The sequence below is a fragment of the Ornithodoros turicata genome, chromosome 6 (assembly GCF_037126465.1).
Source record: "Ornithodoros turicata isolate Travis chromosome 6, ASM3712646v1, whole genome shotgun sequence".
NCBI lineage: Eukaryota > Metazoa > Arthropoda > Arachnida > Ixodida > Argasidae > Ornithodoros > Ornithodoros turicata.
In genome coordinates this window covers 7,384,984-7,399,323 of record NC_088206.1, presented here as the reverse complement: position 1 = coordinate 7,399,323, position 14,340 = coordinate 7,384,984, and the positions used below count along the sequence as shown (strand labels likewise).

General features: G+C 44.3%; 6 protein-coding genes across 13 annotated transcripts in view; 2 read left to right on the top strand and 4 right to left on the bottom strand.

Moving 5' to 3' along the window:
- LOC135398975 (RB1-inducible coiled-coil protein 1-like) overlaps positions 1-261 on the bottom strand; it is a 54,521-nt gene extending 54,260 nt beyond the window's left edge. Inside the window, exon 1 of the mRNA XM_064630579.1 lies at positions 144-261. The gene's annotated coding sequence lies outside the window, so the exon portion shown is untranslated. The remainder of the gene's footprint in view (positions 1-143) is intronic.
- Positions 262-323: 62 nt separating this feature from the next.
- Positions 324-1,706, top strand: LOC135398978 (chymotrypsinogen B-like). Its single transcript, XM_064630584.1, has one exon. It carries the CDS (start codon positions 658-660, stop codon positions 1,627-1,629), a length of 972 nt encoding a protein of 323 aa, XP_064486654.1. The 5' UTR covers positions 324-657; the 3' UTR covers positions 1,630-1,706.
- A 961-nt stretch (positions 1,707-2,667) lies between these two features.
- Positions 2,668-6,856, bottom strand: LOC135398970 (eukaryotic translation initiation factor 2 subunit 1-like). Of its 6 annotated transcripts, none has more exons than XM_064630567.1 (8): positions 6,721-6,856; positions 6,026-6,292; positions 5,455-5,534; positions 4,650-4,798; positions 4,461-4,567; positions 3,519-3,616; positions 3,290-3,433; positions 2,668-2,910 (listed from the first exon to the last, which is right to left on the bottom strand). In XM_064630567.1, exons 2-8 carry the CDS (start codon positions 6,261-6,263, stop codon positions 2,737-2,739), a joined length of 990 nt encoding a protein of 329 aa, XP_064486637.1. In that variant the 5' UTR covers positions 6,264-6,292; positions 6,721-6,856; the 3' UTR covers positions 2,668-2,736. The 6 variants fall into 6 exon arrangements, with proteins under 6 accessions (XP_064486637.1, XP_064486636.1, XP_064486640.1 ...); XM_064630566.1 differs by having other exon boundaries at positions 6,026-6,289; XM_064630570.1 differs by having other exon boundaries at positions 6,026-6,289; positions 6,789-6,829.
- A 159-nt stretch (positions 6,857-7,015) lies between these two features.
- Positions 7,016-7,966, top strand: LOC135398973 (small ribosomal subunit protein eS12-like). Its single transcript, XM_064630574.1, has 5 exons — positions 7,016-7,124; positions 7,287-7,412; positions 7,514-7,616; positions 7,697-7,798; positions 7,860-7,966. Coding segments are annotated over exons 1-5 (399 nt in total). The 5' UTR covers positions 7,016-7,122; the 3' UTR covers positions 7,926-7,966.
- Positions 7,950-11,300, bottom strand: LOC135398969 (nuclear transcription factor Y subunit gamma-like). Of its 3 annotated transcripts, none has more exons than XM_064630562.1 (11): positions 11,164-11,300; positions 10,446-10,567; positions 10,290-10,361; positions 10,119-10,232; positions 9,910-10,047; positions 9,246-9,344; positions 9,074-9,187; positions 8,885-8,989; positions 8,643-8,765; positions 8,391-8,525; positions 7,950-8,334 (listed from the first exon to the last, which is right to left on the bottom strand). In XM_064630562.1, exons 2-11 carry the CDS (start codon positions 10,554-10,556, stop codon positions 8,185-8,187), a joined length of 1,161 nt encoding a protein of 386 aa, XP_064486632.1. In that variant the 5' UTR covers positions 10,557-10,567; positions 11,164-11,300; the 3' UTR covers positions 7,950-8,184. The 3 variants fall into 3 exon arrangements, with proteins under 3 accessions (XP_064486632.1, XP_064486635.1, XP_064486633.1); XM_064630565.1 differs by lacking the exon at positions 11,164-11,300 and adding an exon at positions 11,039-11,119; XM_064630563.1 differs by lacking the exon at positions 11,164-11,300 and adding an exon at positions 10,689-11,005.
- A 517-nt stretch (positions 11,301-11,817) lies between these two features.
- On the bottom strand, positions 11,818-12,621 carry LOC135398972 (tRNA 2'-phosphotransferase 1-like). The gene has a single exon (XM_064630572.1). The coding sequence runs from the start codon at positions 12,490-12,492 to the stop codon at positions 11,866-11,868; it is 627 nt and encodes a 208-aa protein (XP_064486642.1). The 5' UTR covers positions 12,493-12,621; the 3' UTR covers positions 11,818-11,865.
- Between the last annotated feature and the right edge of the window lie 1,719 nt (positions 12,622-14,340).

Sequence of the window (14,340 nt, the reverse complement as noted above, 5' to 3'; positions counted from 1 at the left end):
GCAAGTTCACTATTATTTGTGTATTGGAAGTTCACAGTGGTGAGTACTTATTTTGCAAATTAACGAGAGACATTTAGACCAACCCAAAAGTACGGAACTGCAACACATACACACAATCTCATTATGTGTAAACGTCAACTCACCATCTTTCAGCGGTGCCAACATTTCTTCATGTCAACCAAATTTTATGACATGTTACTTCTGCAAAGAATGGTAAACATCGCGATTGCGGAAACGACTTCAAAACCGAGCACATGGCGGTAAGAACGTGACCACGTGACCTTCCATTGTTGACAGCATGAGCCCGTTTTTTCAAGCTGTCTTCGATTGGGCTGCACTTTCCGAACCAAGAAGGTACAGATAAACAATATAACTTTCGTATTCGATTCAGTGGACGTGCAGTAGTATGCAGATGAAACATTCACGTCTTTGCACTACACTCGACCATTCGATTGGTAAAAGTGCAACAGTAATGCAGCACGAGTTCACGAAAGTGCAGCAATGGTCGAGTGGTCACCACTCGACCATTCGAACTTATTTCGCGTTGTTCACTGCGATCGCACGATTACGCATGCTCCATAACAGGAGAAGAAAAAGAAGCAGTGAACACTTCTCGTGGCCAGTCCTTCCGAAACGGTTCTAGTATCTGCTTGCACGATGTTCATAGCCACAGCTCTGTGTATCTTGCTCTTCGTACTTCGAACCAGGAGCTGTCTACTCAATGACTTTCCCATCCCAACCAGTTGTGGACAACAGCAAGTGGACAACCTTCCCAGAACGCTACCATGGGTTGTCACAATTCAAGTTGAGGCCATTGCAGACATCCGAAGTCCCGAAGACATCCTTCCCTGCCCAAATGCCCACCAGACACTCCATACCAACTCTAACCGAAACACAAATATGACTTCGATTCCTCAAGACTTTTTCTTTGGCCACCTTTCTCGGATGGCTGTCACCCACCGAATTTCCTCCAGTTGCAGCGGGGTGATTGTATCTGCTCGACATGTCCTAACAGCTGCTCACTGTCTCTTCAGTAGCCATTATCGACCAACCTACCGTGTTTTCCACAGAACGAACGATGCTCAAACGTACCTGAAGCACAGAAGGCGTGACGTCCTCGCTGTAGAGTCTGCGACATGGCATCCTCACTGCAAGTTCCACGGAACGCTCAAAGCCATATACGACCTGGCTATCTTAGTGCTTTCGGAACCACTGGACTTTGCCGCAACTAAAGCCGTTTACAGCCCAATCTGCCTCCCATGGCCAGATCTAAATGTTTCCGACATGGTGACGTGGATGGCATACAATGAAGCAGCGGCAAGTTCCTCCGTCTACCCTGAAGCCAGTCAAAGGAGAACAAGAGAACCTGTTCAGCTGATCAACTGTTCAGCAGTGATGGCAAGCACCGAATATGTACAGGAGAATCAACTATGTACTTCGACTGGAGATAACATACGGCACCTTGGTGATCCAGGAGGTCCTCTTATGGTCGAGAGCCCTGAGGGCTGGGTTGTTGTCGGAGTTCTTTCGTGGACAAATACTACGGGAAAGAACTCTACTACTGCAGTGTTTACAAATGTCAAAGATCTGATGCCTTGGATAACAGAGATTGTTTTCGAGACATTTTAAGCTATACGCTACCAGCGGAGCTGGAAGTACATAGTAGAGTTGTTCATTTTACAATTAAAGCACGTTATTTATGTTAACACGCTTGAATCTCTTAAAAAAAAACAAGGTCTGGAGACAGCATCGCTGGGGACACTTAAAGGTGTAACATGTCCAGTACAATTTTGATTGTAACTTCGTAACGGAATCAGTTTTGAATTATGATAACAAGTACGAAATTAACATGGCGTGTAACGTAATTTGCAGTGAACTTGTTTTTGAATTTTAGTGCCCCTTTAACTGTGCCAGGAATATGGAGGATCATGGGAATTAATGAGAAGTCAATCACACCTGCAAGTTGAGGAAGAATGTAAATGATGAAAAGTGCAACAGACATGAGTCGTGTGTTCATGTCATCCCTCTGCATGCCCAGACTCGGGCCTTTAACACTGTGGAGTTCATCCACCAGTTTGCTTGCATATGCGTCATCTTGAAGAGACATGTTTCTTAGTCTTTTTCAACTTTCTTTTTTTTTTCTCACCAAGTTTCAATCACGCCTGTTAGTCAGGCTATCCAATTTTTTAGGTGGCCCACAACATTTTTAACGATTGGAGAATGAAAATTGTCACAGACTTAACGCAACAGGAAATAACAATTTATTTAGACGTCCAATTTTTCCAACGTCCAACAATTTATTTGTTCCCGTCCCTAGCCTCGCGCTGATAATGTCTCCGTAGGAGACGAAACGTCTAAATACATTGTTATTTCCCGTTGCGTTAAGTCGGTGACAATTTTCATTCTCCAGTTATGATGGCCCCGGCTCTTGGAATATCTTCACTTTTAACAATGACAGAAACTTGTTTTTTCGGACATCCTAGATATGACCAATGCTAGCTTTGTACTATTACATAGCTCAAAAGACAAAACAGAAGTTACAGGTCAATTCGGCAGCTCCACAGTGTGTGTCCGTCATCGGCACAACAACACAAAATCAAGGTTCACTTATGAAATGTCAGCTCTGCTCCACCCCAACTTATGTATAGAAATGGCTCTGCTAGAGCATCATTGGTAGGTCTTAGTTTATTACCCAAACCAGGGTCAGCTGTGCCCACGTCTGATCTGAGCAACCAGTTAGGCATCCTCCATGACAACGTCCACATCCCCGTCTCCCCCTGCAGACTCTGTTCCAGATCCGGCATCCGCGTCTTCCTCGTCGTCGTCGCCGTCGACCTCCGCGTTTTCTTGTTCGAGACGATCTAACTGCTTCGCCAGCTCGATCTCGTCCGTTTCAGTTACCACCTTCGGCTGAAGCGATTAAGAACAAATTCTTATGGCTCGCATCCTCAACGCTGCCCACAATTAGAGCCTGAAGTTTTCGGGAAATATTTTTTCCAAAGTTCGGGGGGAGGGGGGTAAAAATCGGGCAAGTAAACATGAGCTCTAAATTTATGCAAATTCGGGTTAAAAAAAACTTCCGGTACGCTAAACTCGGGGAGAAATCGGGCTGAGTTACTCAAACTAACTGTACTGGTTTGGTAGAAATGGTAAAAATTGGGTAAGAATCCGGGGTAAAAATTGGGTTTCACCCTAAAGAGGGTGAAATTCAGGGTGCCTCCAATTCGGGGTGCAGACTCGGGTTAAACCCCAAAGCTTCAGACTCTACTCATGATCAAAGAAGACATACCGCGTTTTTAACGTTGAACGCCCCTCCTGCCTCCTTGATGGTTTCCCTGATCTTGTCAATGGCAAGATTCAGTGCAGCCAGACCTTCTGTCCTCTCCATAGTGGTCGTCGTCATGACGTAAAGTGGTGGCGCAATCAGGTTGATCTGTAACGGGTAGTAAAGGTACTTGTGCGTTACGTTACGGAATATGCTGCCGCGAGGATGCAATGGTGCCGGTCTTCCGCCTGACCTTGATCGGCATGTCCTCCGTGGAAAGTGCTATGCCCTTCTTGAGAGCGTTCTTGACGGCGTCGATGCCCTCGTACTCGTAGCAGAAGACCTCAATGTCTGTTGGACAGCAACAAAAATTTATTTAAAAATTGTAAAAAAAAGAAAACAAGTCTTAACCAATATTACAACGGGTACGCTAAGCTGTCAAAAATAGAAGCTGTAGCATGGAGACAACTGCGGAGCTACTGCAGAAAATGTCTCAAAGTTGACAGAACAAATATGGCAAGGGCAACGATGACAATAGCCTAACGACACACCACAGGTTCTCAAACTTCTTCACCCTGGGGAACCCCCTTCAACAACTTTCTGAGAGTCCCACGGGACCCCCTGTGCCAGGCCAGCGTCTGCCTGGCCCGCATATTTGTCTGCATATTCGCATATTGCGTGACTCACATATAGGGTTGCCACCTTTCGGAGTGAAAAATACCGGCTGGTGGAGAGGAAGTGGAATAGATGGAAAGCAGGAAAGGCTCGTGGGAAAGGGAAAGTGGGTGAGGGACGTTCTAGCTGGCTCGACACAACCACCAACAGCTTTGCACAACCACTGCTCTTGTCCCCTCCGAACACAAGATATAATGAATAACTAAGAAAACGACTGGTGACTGTGGAGTTGGGTCTGTGCTCCAGATTTATTCAAGCTGTAGTGGAATGTTGAAGGGAAAACCCCGTAAAAGCCCCCTACGAAAGGTCTTGAGCCACAAATACCGGCAAAAGGCTGCCGGTATCACCTTCCTACCGGCAACTGGCAGAGCGAGCAAATAACCGGCCGTGCCGGTATAATACCGGCCTGGTGGCAACCTTACTCACATATGGCTCGCCAAGCCACGTAAGTTTCTATCAAGATCACTAGCAACTGAACAAAAACTGGAAGGTCATTTTAAATGGCTCAGGAGGCCTTTACCTGCACGTATTTTAACTGCTTGAGGCGTGAGACGATGCTTGATATTTGTGAGAAGGACATCTTTTGTGTTCGGGTCCAAGTTGCACTCATCCAACACAGCCGGGTCACTGAAGAGAGCAACACCCAAGCATATTAACATCTTAAAAAAAACGAGAGCCCTTTGATGGCAAACATAAAAACACCACTTACGTTACAGACAGTTTGAAAACGTCATACGAGCTGGCCTGCTTTTTGTGCTTCTCGTCAAAATACCACGCAGTCTTCTTGTATAGTTCTTCTAACTGTTCATCTGTTTCATATTTGAGCGTTTCAGCAACGTGCCGAAGTATGCTGTTAACCTAAATACACCATTGTTTGTCACATTACTACGGCAATGTTAGAGGATGAACGTGGCGACAAGATGAAGTACAACTATTGATTAACGAGATCATGAAACCCACATGAAGCTCGTTAAATTCAATTGATTGTTGGAATAAATGACCTCTCCTAAAGCCACTCCCTGTAGGAGAAGTCAGCTGTACTGCACGGTGGCCTGCCATGATGTGTCGGTTTCTGATTTTATGATTATCGGACCAGCTGTGACACTTGCTATGTGACCTTTGCTGGATAATTTCTAAGGCAGGTTTGTGTTGTCGTAAATAATCATCTATGACTAGGGTTCCAACTCTTTGGAGTTTTCATTTGACATAAATCAGGAGTCATTTAGCAGTACTTTTAATTCCTGGAAAATACAGAGTTTTCCAAAGCATAGAATGTCCAACAAACTCCAAATTTTCCAGGAATTGAAAACTCTGGTAAACCCCCGAGTCTCTGCAACGGAAAACTCTGAAAAGAACCTATAACTTGGGAGAAAGTGTCACAGCATCACCAAAAGTACAGTATTGAAGGGAAAAGGTGCCGACGTCATGTTTGTATTGTCCATATTTGTGTCCTGCCTCGGCTAATCCTAATTGCTCACGTTGTTTAAGAAGTACAGTAGACACAAAAAACTTACAGCTTTGCCTTTTGCAAACTTCTCTTCACACTTTGTTATATCTTCTGGAGATACACGTCGTTTTGACAAGTCAATATAACCTGCGTGACAAATAATGTGATTACATCAACATCTACCATGGATATAATTTAGTAAGACACACTGGTAGGAACAACGGAAATCATTTCCAACTCTTCAACAATGTGTCATTGTCCCAGCTAGGATTTTATGGGCCTGTCTGGAACTCTGGGTTTGAAGCAGATCTTATTCTGCACTCTTAGCATGCCTACGATGCCTACTTAGAACCTACGATTTGCACATTTCTGCCAGCGGAGATGTGCAATGAGAAAGGTGTATCATGCATTGAAAAATGTGTGACTAACATGGGATATCGTATATCAATGAAAGTGTTTCACATGCAGCGTGTTAAGGTAAAGCTGTCAGGTTTCAGCTCTATCAAGTCATATGCAATATATGTATGCCATCACTGAAGAAATTACACACGGATTACACTTTCTGTCGCACATAGGAGAATGTGTCATGTCCGTTCCTCCCTCTCTGTATCATACTTATCAAGTAGTGTGATACTTACCCTTGTCTTTATCTACACGGATCACCACCACACATTCACTCCTCCCCACCCTGATGAGTTTGTTGATGGATCGAATTCTACGACGAGACAACTCAGACAGCAGAATCATGCCCTCAATGTTGTTGTATTCCAGCAGGTAGACATAGGCTCCCATTTCGGCGATCTGCCGAACGTTGACCATAACAACATCCTCGGGCTCCGGATATTTTTGCGAGTAAAACCGACACGATAGCGGCATGGTGGTGGATTTTCTTCAAACAATAACTGCTGAGGAAAATGGGGTCGTATTAGATTCCGTATCCTTATGTTAGCTCATGTGACACAGCGGCGCATTAAGCAGTGCATTGCAAACCATAGATTGCACCCGTGCACAATAATTTCTGGAAGACAAGGTGTCACTGTACATAAGGTTACACAAATAAACATTAGTTTGCACAGTCTGAGTATGTGTCATGCCGAAAACATCCAAAGTGATTGACTACCCATGAGTTACCCGATTTCTTCGCAATCAAACAAAACACGTCAAACTCTAGTACGTTAAAGTATGCACAAACACAGTGAAGCACTTCGCCGTGATCTGGGAATTGCACAAACTAGAAAGCCGGTATGATGATAATTACGATATGTCACCACATGCACGGGTTATTGAAGTGTACGCGCTGGCACAAATGAGTGTTGCTTGTATTCCCCAGTACCTGAATATATTACTGGTGTACACTAAGAGGTGTAAAGTAATCCAGGTTGGAAATATTGTAGAAATTACAGTCGAAAAGCTTGTTCTTCCTACGCCGCCATGTGGCATGAACAATGTGCATGCGTATAGGACTAGCGGCGCGTTATACAAACATTTTTTGTTAAAGATTTTACATGAACCAAACTAATATGAGCTAAACATGTGTGCATATATAAAATGAAAGTAAATAATATGAAATATTACATTATCTAATATTTGCAAACTACTCCAGTGGAGGACGGCTTGCCGTAAACGGCGCGACGATCGGCCGGTCCTTTTCATGTCTGCTCCGTTTCTGTAGGACGCAAACCTTCAAGTCTTATTAAAAACTCCTCTATCGCCGAGGACATATTCAATCGAAAATATGTAAGTAGATTTTATTCATCAGCCATGATTAATGGCCTCAACTATATTCGTATTTTTCATTCATCCGAGATTAAATACGGATTTTTTCGTTGCTGATGCATCTGCGTCTTCAGATTGTGAATGTCAACGTTTATACCATGCTTTCATTGAACCAATGCTCAGGGAGGCGGTAGCTGCAAGCGGCGAAACCATGGACGTCTATACTGCCCTCCAAGAGGTGCTGAAGATGGCCCTTATGCACGACGGTCTTGCTCGTGGACTTCACGAAGCCGCAAAGGCATTGGACAAGTATGTTTTCCTGCTAACCACCAAAATGTCACAGATAGAACGAGTGATCATCGTGTAGAGACATACAATACCTTGCCAATTCACCGCTACTTTGATTGCAGACGTCAAGCCCACTTGTGCGTTTTGGCCAACAACTGTGATGAAACCAGTTACGTGAAGCTTGTCGAAGCGCTCTGCGCTGAACACCAGATCAACTTGATCAAGGTATTAAATGTTGAGTCGATTACGTCATGCACGAGAGTCACACGGAAGTACATAGTTATTTACACGGAATATAAAATCAGGTTGACAGCAACAAGAAGCTCGGTGAGTGGTCTGGCCTCTGCAAGATCGACAAGGAGGGCAAGGCGAGGAAAGTTGTTGGCTGCAGCTGCGTTGTGGTGAAGGTGTGTATGAACAACTATACTCGGAAGTGTTCCAATATTTATATCTCAACGTATATTCTAGGACTACGGCAAGGAAACGCAGGCCCACGACGTACTAAGCGAATACTTCGCCTCCAAACGTGGTTGAGTGGTTCACAATAAAAGACGTTCCCGCTGTGCAGAAAAAAAGTTTTATTTGTTACACCTTAATGAACATGGCTTTTATGTAATACACAACATGGATGAGAAGCTATGTACAGTGAGATCGAGTGGAAAAAAAAAAAATCAAATTTCAGTCTTTAGGAGTGAACATTAGTCAAAAATATAAATTAGTGTGCTTTTTAAGGACTGTTCGAAAGTTTTTCAAATGAACTGGCTAATTCCAGGATGACTTGATTTCGAATCGATCACTGCTCCGAAGAATCGTCTTCTACGACTTGTCCGTCCTGTTGTGTCTGTATCTGTACCGTTGTGCCCTGTGCCGTGGTTACCGTATTGGCCGGAGCGAGGAACACCGATGTTGGTTGACCTGAACCTTGTTGAATTTGGTATAATGTCTGGGATAGAAATGACGTCAAATTAATTAATTTACGTGCAAGTCCGGAGATCATACCTGTGGTTGTTGGACCGGTTGAGGCGGTGGTGCAGGTTGTTGTAACGGCGCTGCTTGAATGATGATGGGTTGGCCCGTGCTTTGCCCTTGCATTTGCATGCGGATTAGCTGCAACTGTGCTTGCGTCAACTGAATCTGGATAAATTTTTGTAAGATTTGTTGTATCACGAAGATTGAGTAGCAAATAGCTAGATAACAAGTGTAATAGCGAGCCCTTAAAACAATCTGATAACCTCTCTGGTACCGACTTACCGGTATTTGCTGAATTTCTCCGTTGCTGTTGATGACTTGCTGCACAATTTGAATACCACCACTCTGTGGGACTTGCTGCTGTACCGGTTGCTGAAGTTGAACAACCTGTGATTGCGCTGCTTGCTGTTGATGAAGAAAGTCCGTAAAAATCGTACAGAGGTAGCAAAGTTAGGACAATGGTATTGATACTTGATTTATTGATACTATTAGAAAACAGGTGATAACTAGTAAACAATGCTGACCTGAGGCGCTTGCTGCACTTGAAGCTGAATTTGTTGAGGAGGTTGTTGTTGCTGTTGCTGCTGAACGGCTGTTTGAACTTGTTGGGTTTCTGTACCGCTAGTCATCTGCCATTCATGCGCAAAGAGGGGAGAAAAAAATGTGTTACAGCAGCCTTCTCAATGCATTTGCACGCACAGCCTGCTACTTACTGGTTGCACTTGAAGCATGGACGGCATTGTGAACGTGGGAGCCGTATTCTGAACGGTGACTGCCTGTGAAGCTGCGGATGCAAGGCTCGCAGCTGAGCCCTGGACAATCTGGATCTGAAATGTCATCACAATTTGAAATGTGTATTATGTTACAAATGGTATAACTTGTTACCTGAGGCTGTTGAGCTTGCGCGATCTGTGCTGTGCCAATTCCTGGCTGTTGCTGAAGAGCTGCCTGATGTTGCTGAGCTAACTGTAAGTAGTACTGCACCTGAGATTTAGGGGAAAAAAAAGAAATACGTTTAATAGTTTTTGCGCTTTCGAATTCAAACAGTGTGGAAAAACCAATGACGGACTTGTATTGCGGCAGCAGTAAAAGGTATATGCAAACTCTATGCAAGCCATCCAGCAAGGATTAGACATTTGATGTGGCTGTCTTGTTTCACAACCGTGTTGCTCACATTTATTTTTTATTTTTGTAAAGAATTATCCTTATACAAACTGTACATATGTTGGTAAGGCACTACAGTCAGCATGGACTAATGGTTTGAACGCGGTATTCTGATCAGAAATAATGTGCTCTTAGAGGAGGAAGCATGATACGTATCAACGAGACTATTAGAATTATATCTTTCGCATTCCCGGTTTACTGAAAACGGGAGGCGTACGCCTTTTTGTGGCGATTCGAATTGCCACAAAAAGGCGTCTACGACGCTCTCTCTCCTCAAATCAGATACTGCATCAATCTGCACAGTGGTTGGCGTGTTTGCTGTGAAACCGGTTGTATAGAGGTACTGGAGACGAAACGAAACTACCGAAATAGCGGAACTACCAACCTGGTCAGGTGCCATGGCTGTAGTCCGTACTGCTTCTTCCGTTCGCTTTGTAGCTGGCTTCAGTTCATCTCGAGGGACGATGTCAATCAAGAAATCAAACTGGTCATACTTTGTGATAGCCATCGCGATGTCATTTCGCTGCGAAGAACGGATTGTTCGATTTCACGTGCACAAACAAGGCACTGTCGTACAGTTACGACAGATTTTACCTGTAGCGTTCGTCGCTTGTTGTCCTCCGTGTGAATCCACGCGCGCAACGATAGCTCCGTAATGAAAATTTCCGAGGCTCTCGCAAACAAAACTGGAGCTTCCGCGCTGATCATCTGCATTGCCATCGGTGGAATTAAAACGAGTTAAAATGGAAGGAGGGAACAACCCACCTTGACGTCGTCGTCCAATTTCATGATTTTTTTTATACGTGCCAAGGGCAGCTCTTGATTTTTGAAATCATTCTGCAAGAGGAGGAGAGTGTATTATAAAAAAATCGTGCGGACAATATTTAGTTTCTACAGTGTGTTTGGAAGGGATGAACATACTGCTCCAAGGTTCTTTGTTTCTTCCATGACATGGGGCCAGAAGTATTCCAGAGCATTATGTGCTTCTGTTTGCTGTCCGCCCGTCGTCGTATAACCTGGAGTTTCTGACATTGCTGTTCAAGCTGCGCGAAACAAAGAACACGAAAGGATACAGTGCACTGAATATGTGAACTTCCACGAAACACAACTACAGCTGTCCCGGACATAGTGTCCCCCATCCCTGTGGCAAGAGTGCCCGCTAACCTGACACTACTTGTTCTTGTGCACTCCTGTATTTTGAAGCGCTTATCACGAATAACTTCCGGTGTAGGTAAACGACAAAATCGCAACACATGAACAAACTCTAGGGAGAATGGCCTGCGGCCCGAAGGTGGAACAAACAACGATTGTGGTCGCGAACATTCTAAGCCTAAATCGCCTTCGTCACGGTTGCAGGTATGATTTGGCGATGTACTCGGTGGGACTTTGGAAGTTGATAAAAGTCAACCGGATTTAATTTCGCGGTACAAGAGTGCTAGTACGGGGGGAAAGCAGGAGCAAAACGAGCACTGGAGCATTTATTGGACTGGCAAGCCAATCACAGTGGCACTGACCGCCCCATTGGACAAAGTTGATAGGACGACACGACGATAGCTTCCACTCAATGGTCGGAGCAAATTTGGAGCTCTCATTTGTCGGATACCCCAATCTGAGCAAGGCGTAATCAAAACATACTTACATGTGCTTCTTAGACCCGTTAGATAAGCGCGAGATACGCGTTGCTTACAGCTAATCGTCTTCGTGTGCTTCGTTTCGTACACATATCCCGGAACTATCCCCCTGGTGGAAGAAAAGTGCAGGCGGAAAAATGGGAGCAGGGAGCAACTTGAGATCTGGCGAGATGGATGTTTCGTGTAGACTGTGACTCTGGTGACGAAGGCTGTCTGTTCAAATTTCACTCGTGTAGCGAGACCAGATTTTTGTCCATGTTTTATCTTCCGTGTGTTATTTATTTTGCCTTTATTATTTGATGTTTCTGATGTTTTCTAAATTTTGCCCATGCATAGAGAGGCGACTGGAACTGCCTTACGTGTTGCCCACGGGCATGGCTTTTCTTTTTCATTGTGGGGATGCAGACTTGCTTTGATGCTGTTGTACTCGTATGAATCTGGAATCACTGGCGATGTTCACCAAAGTGAAATTCAAGGGGAACTAACGTAAACTTTAGTTTCTCACAGATATCATCGCAAAGGTGTACCATTCAAGTGGAGAAACCATGTTTTTTTTTTCTTTTTTTTTTCTCTCAGATATTTCTCCACATTTTTTTCTTTTTTTGTGTGTGCGTTTGGTTTTTATGCGTGAATGACTATACGGAAAGAGAAAAACGTATGACGACGTTTCCACTTCCTCTTGTTAACCAACCAACTTACATACCTCTAATTTACAATAAACGCTTTCTGGGCCGACACTGCCACACTTCCTTGAAATACTTCGGGCTCAGAGTTCCATCTGAATCTCCCGGACAAAGGATGACATTGTTCTCGGACCTGAAAAACTTCAGCCCGTCCATTAGCGCAGACTTGCAATCAATCACTATCGCGACTTCGCAGTTCCGACGCATCCCACTAATGACGCCGTCGTCGCCGGGGAAACCAGCTGCGAAGTGGATATGATTCCTTCCTCGTTTAGATAAGCCAGCGTGTTGTATCGTCTGCCAATTTTTGAAGTATGTGCCGTGAATTGCGACGTCTGGACAGCTCTCTAAGCTAATCGGCGTAAGCAACGTTCCGTCGTCTTTGATCTCGATCGAGTGACCCTGATTTGCGCGTATTTGAAGTCTTCCCGTTTCAGGGTGATGACGCAGTGCAAACCTTTGCTTGTCACTTGTTTCTACGACGTTCATCACATCAGATTCGGTGTATCCACATCGACGAAACGAAGCCAGTCGAAGCACAGCGACTACGTCAATGTAACCGCCGTCGTCCATCCTGAGGCCTTCCGTTTCGGCACCGTGACGCAGGACGTAGGCTAAAGATTTTGAGAGTTTGATACTTTTCGAGTGGCTCATGGTGTTCGAAAAATAACTCGCGATTGCGTCTTGCAACACCTGGGTACGCTAGAGTACGTACAGTTCAGTTCAGTGGCTGAGGAATATGTGCATGCTTGTTGACACCCGCCATGTTGATTTGCGAACGGTTTTTCGGTATCACATTCTCGGTAGGTGCACAGTTTAGTTTCGGTTTATTATATAAATATAAACACTTTTTTTTTTCGTTAGTTTTGTAACCAGTGCTTTTTAGTAAGCTACAGCCGTGGTTACTCGTGAACTTCTGAAATGAAGTACATGCTTTAGAGTAAAGCACATTCGAAACTATATTTTCTTGACGTCTTGCACGGTAGGCGGCGTGATATCAATTCAACGGCCGACACTTTAGCCAATCCAATGCGCACGCGCGAGGTTCAAAAGTGCAACTCCATGGAAACTCTCTGGATTTGGAAAAACTGGAAACTCAATGTGAAACTCGTCAGTGCCGTGTATTAAAAGGGAGTCTGGCCATGAATGGGACCTGCATATACCTGTGGCTCCACCCACTTTTTGAGGTATCTAGCCAATCACAGGTCGAAATACAGTTCCCTATTATTACAGGCCATCCAGTACTTATACCTCACCCTTATGCACTGGGTGCCACCATTTTGGGAAACCTCGATTGATTTGGATTGAGACGGATATCACTGGTGAGAGACCAAAACGACCCACTTTTATCAACTCCATCTGCATGGAGAGAGGCATGTTTGGAAGACTGAGAACTACAGAAATTGTTGCTGGGAGAAGTTATTGGCCAGGAGAGCGGCAGAACCGCTTTTTCAGACGGCTGCCGGTAAGAACTTTTAAATCACGTAACGTAAGTAGATTGAATAAAAAATGCGCAAAGATGTATGTATAAATAAAATTCAATGACATAACGCAAAATCTTACTTATCAGGGGAATATTTCTCGCTATTTTACTGGGATCGCGGTCTTATCTAGGCCTAACGTTTGTGACGAATATCCAATTTTCGCGTAAATAATGATGGCGGAGCGTAAGTTGAAGCTGATTTTGCAGATGCGTAGATGAGGATATATATTCGCAGTATGAAATTGGAGTAGTTTGAGAAAAAAAACCTGTCACGAAATCTTCGCTTCGCTGCTCCAAGCACCATCCCCCATTTTGGAGAAATTTTGCGTCATGGCAGCCCCTGTGAAAAACGACAACCAATGAAATGCGCCCAAGTTTGATTGGCAGGTCGAGCCTCTTTTTTAGGCCCCTCCTAATGGCCAGACTCCCTTCGGCATACACGGCACTGAAACTCGTTGCACGACAGCGACACAACAGATTAAGCGTGCGTTTGAGTGTATACTTCATGCTGTATGTTGTTTACTTTTCGGTTCTTACAAAATAAACGAGATACTTTGGTGGTTAGGACCCATTCAATTGCATTTGAGGGATATCGACGGCTCTCGGTCCTGGCGCAATATCTAATCCCTACCTTTGCCCGTTTCTGCAGTCATAATCAACGCTTTAAAAAGAAAAAAATTCAGTGAGAGAAACATTTACCCAGTATCAGTGTACAAACACGAGCGGCATCCCCACGGAAAAAATACTTCTGCCCCGTGAGCATTTTTATTTCGTTTATTTTTATTTTTTGCTTTTTCCACTAAATTATTCCGTGGGGATGTCGACGACACCGTCTGGTGGGGATGTCGACTAGCTGACGACACAGTCTTTTCATGTCGTCTGCTACGGAATAGCGGCAACAACAGACGAAGCGTTTTCCCCTTTCACTGTATGCACATATGTACATCTGTTTATTTTGCTTAAAGGTACATAATCACCGGAAGGACAAGTACGTTGTGCGTTCACAAAACAAGGACAAC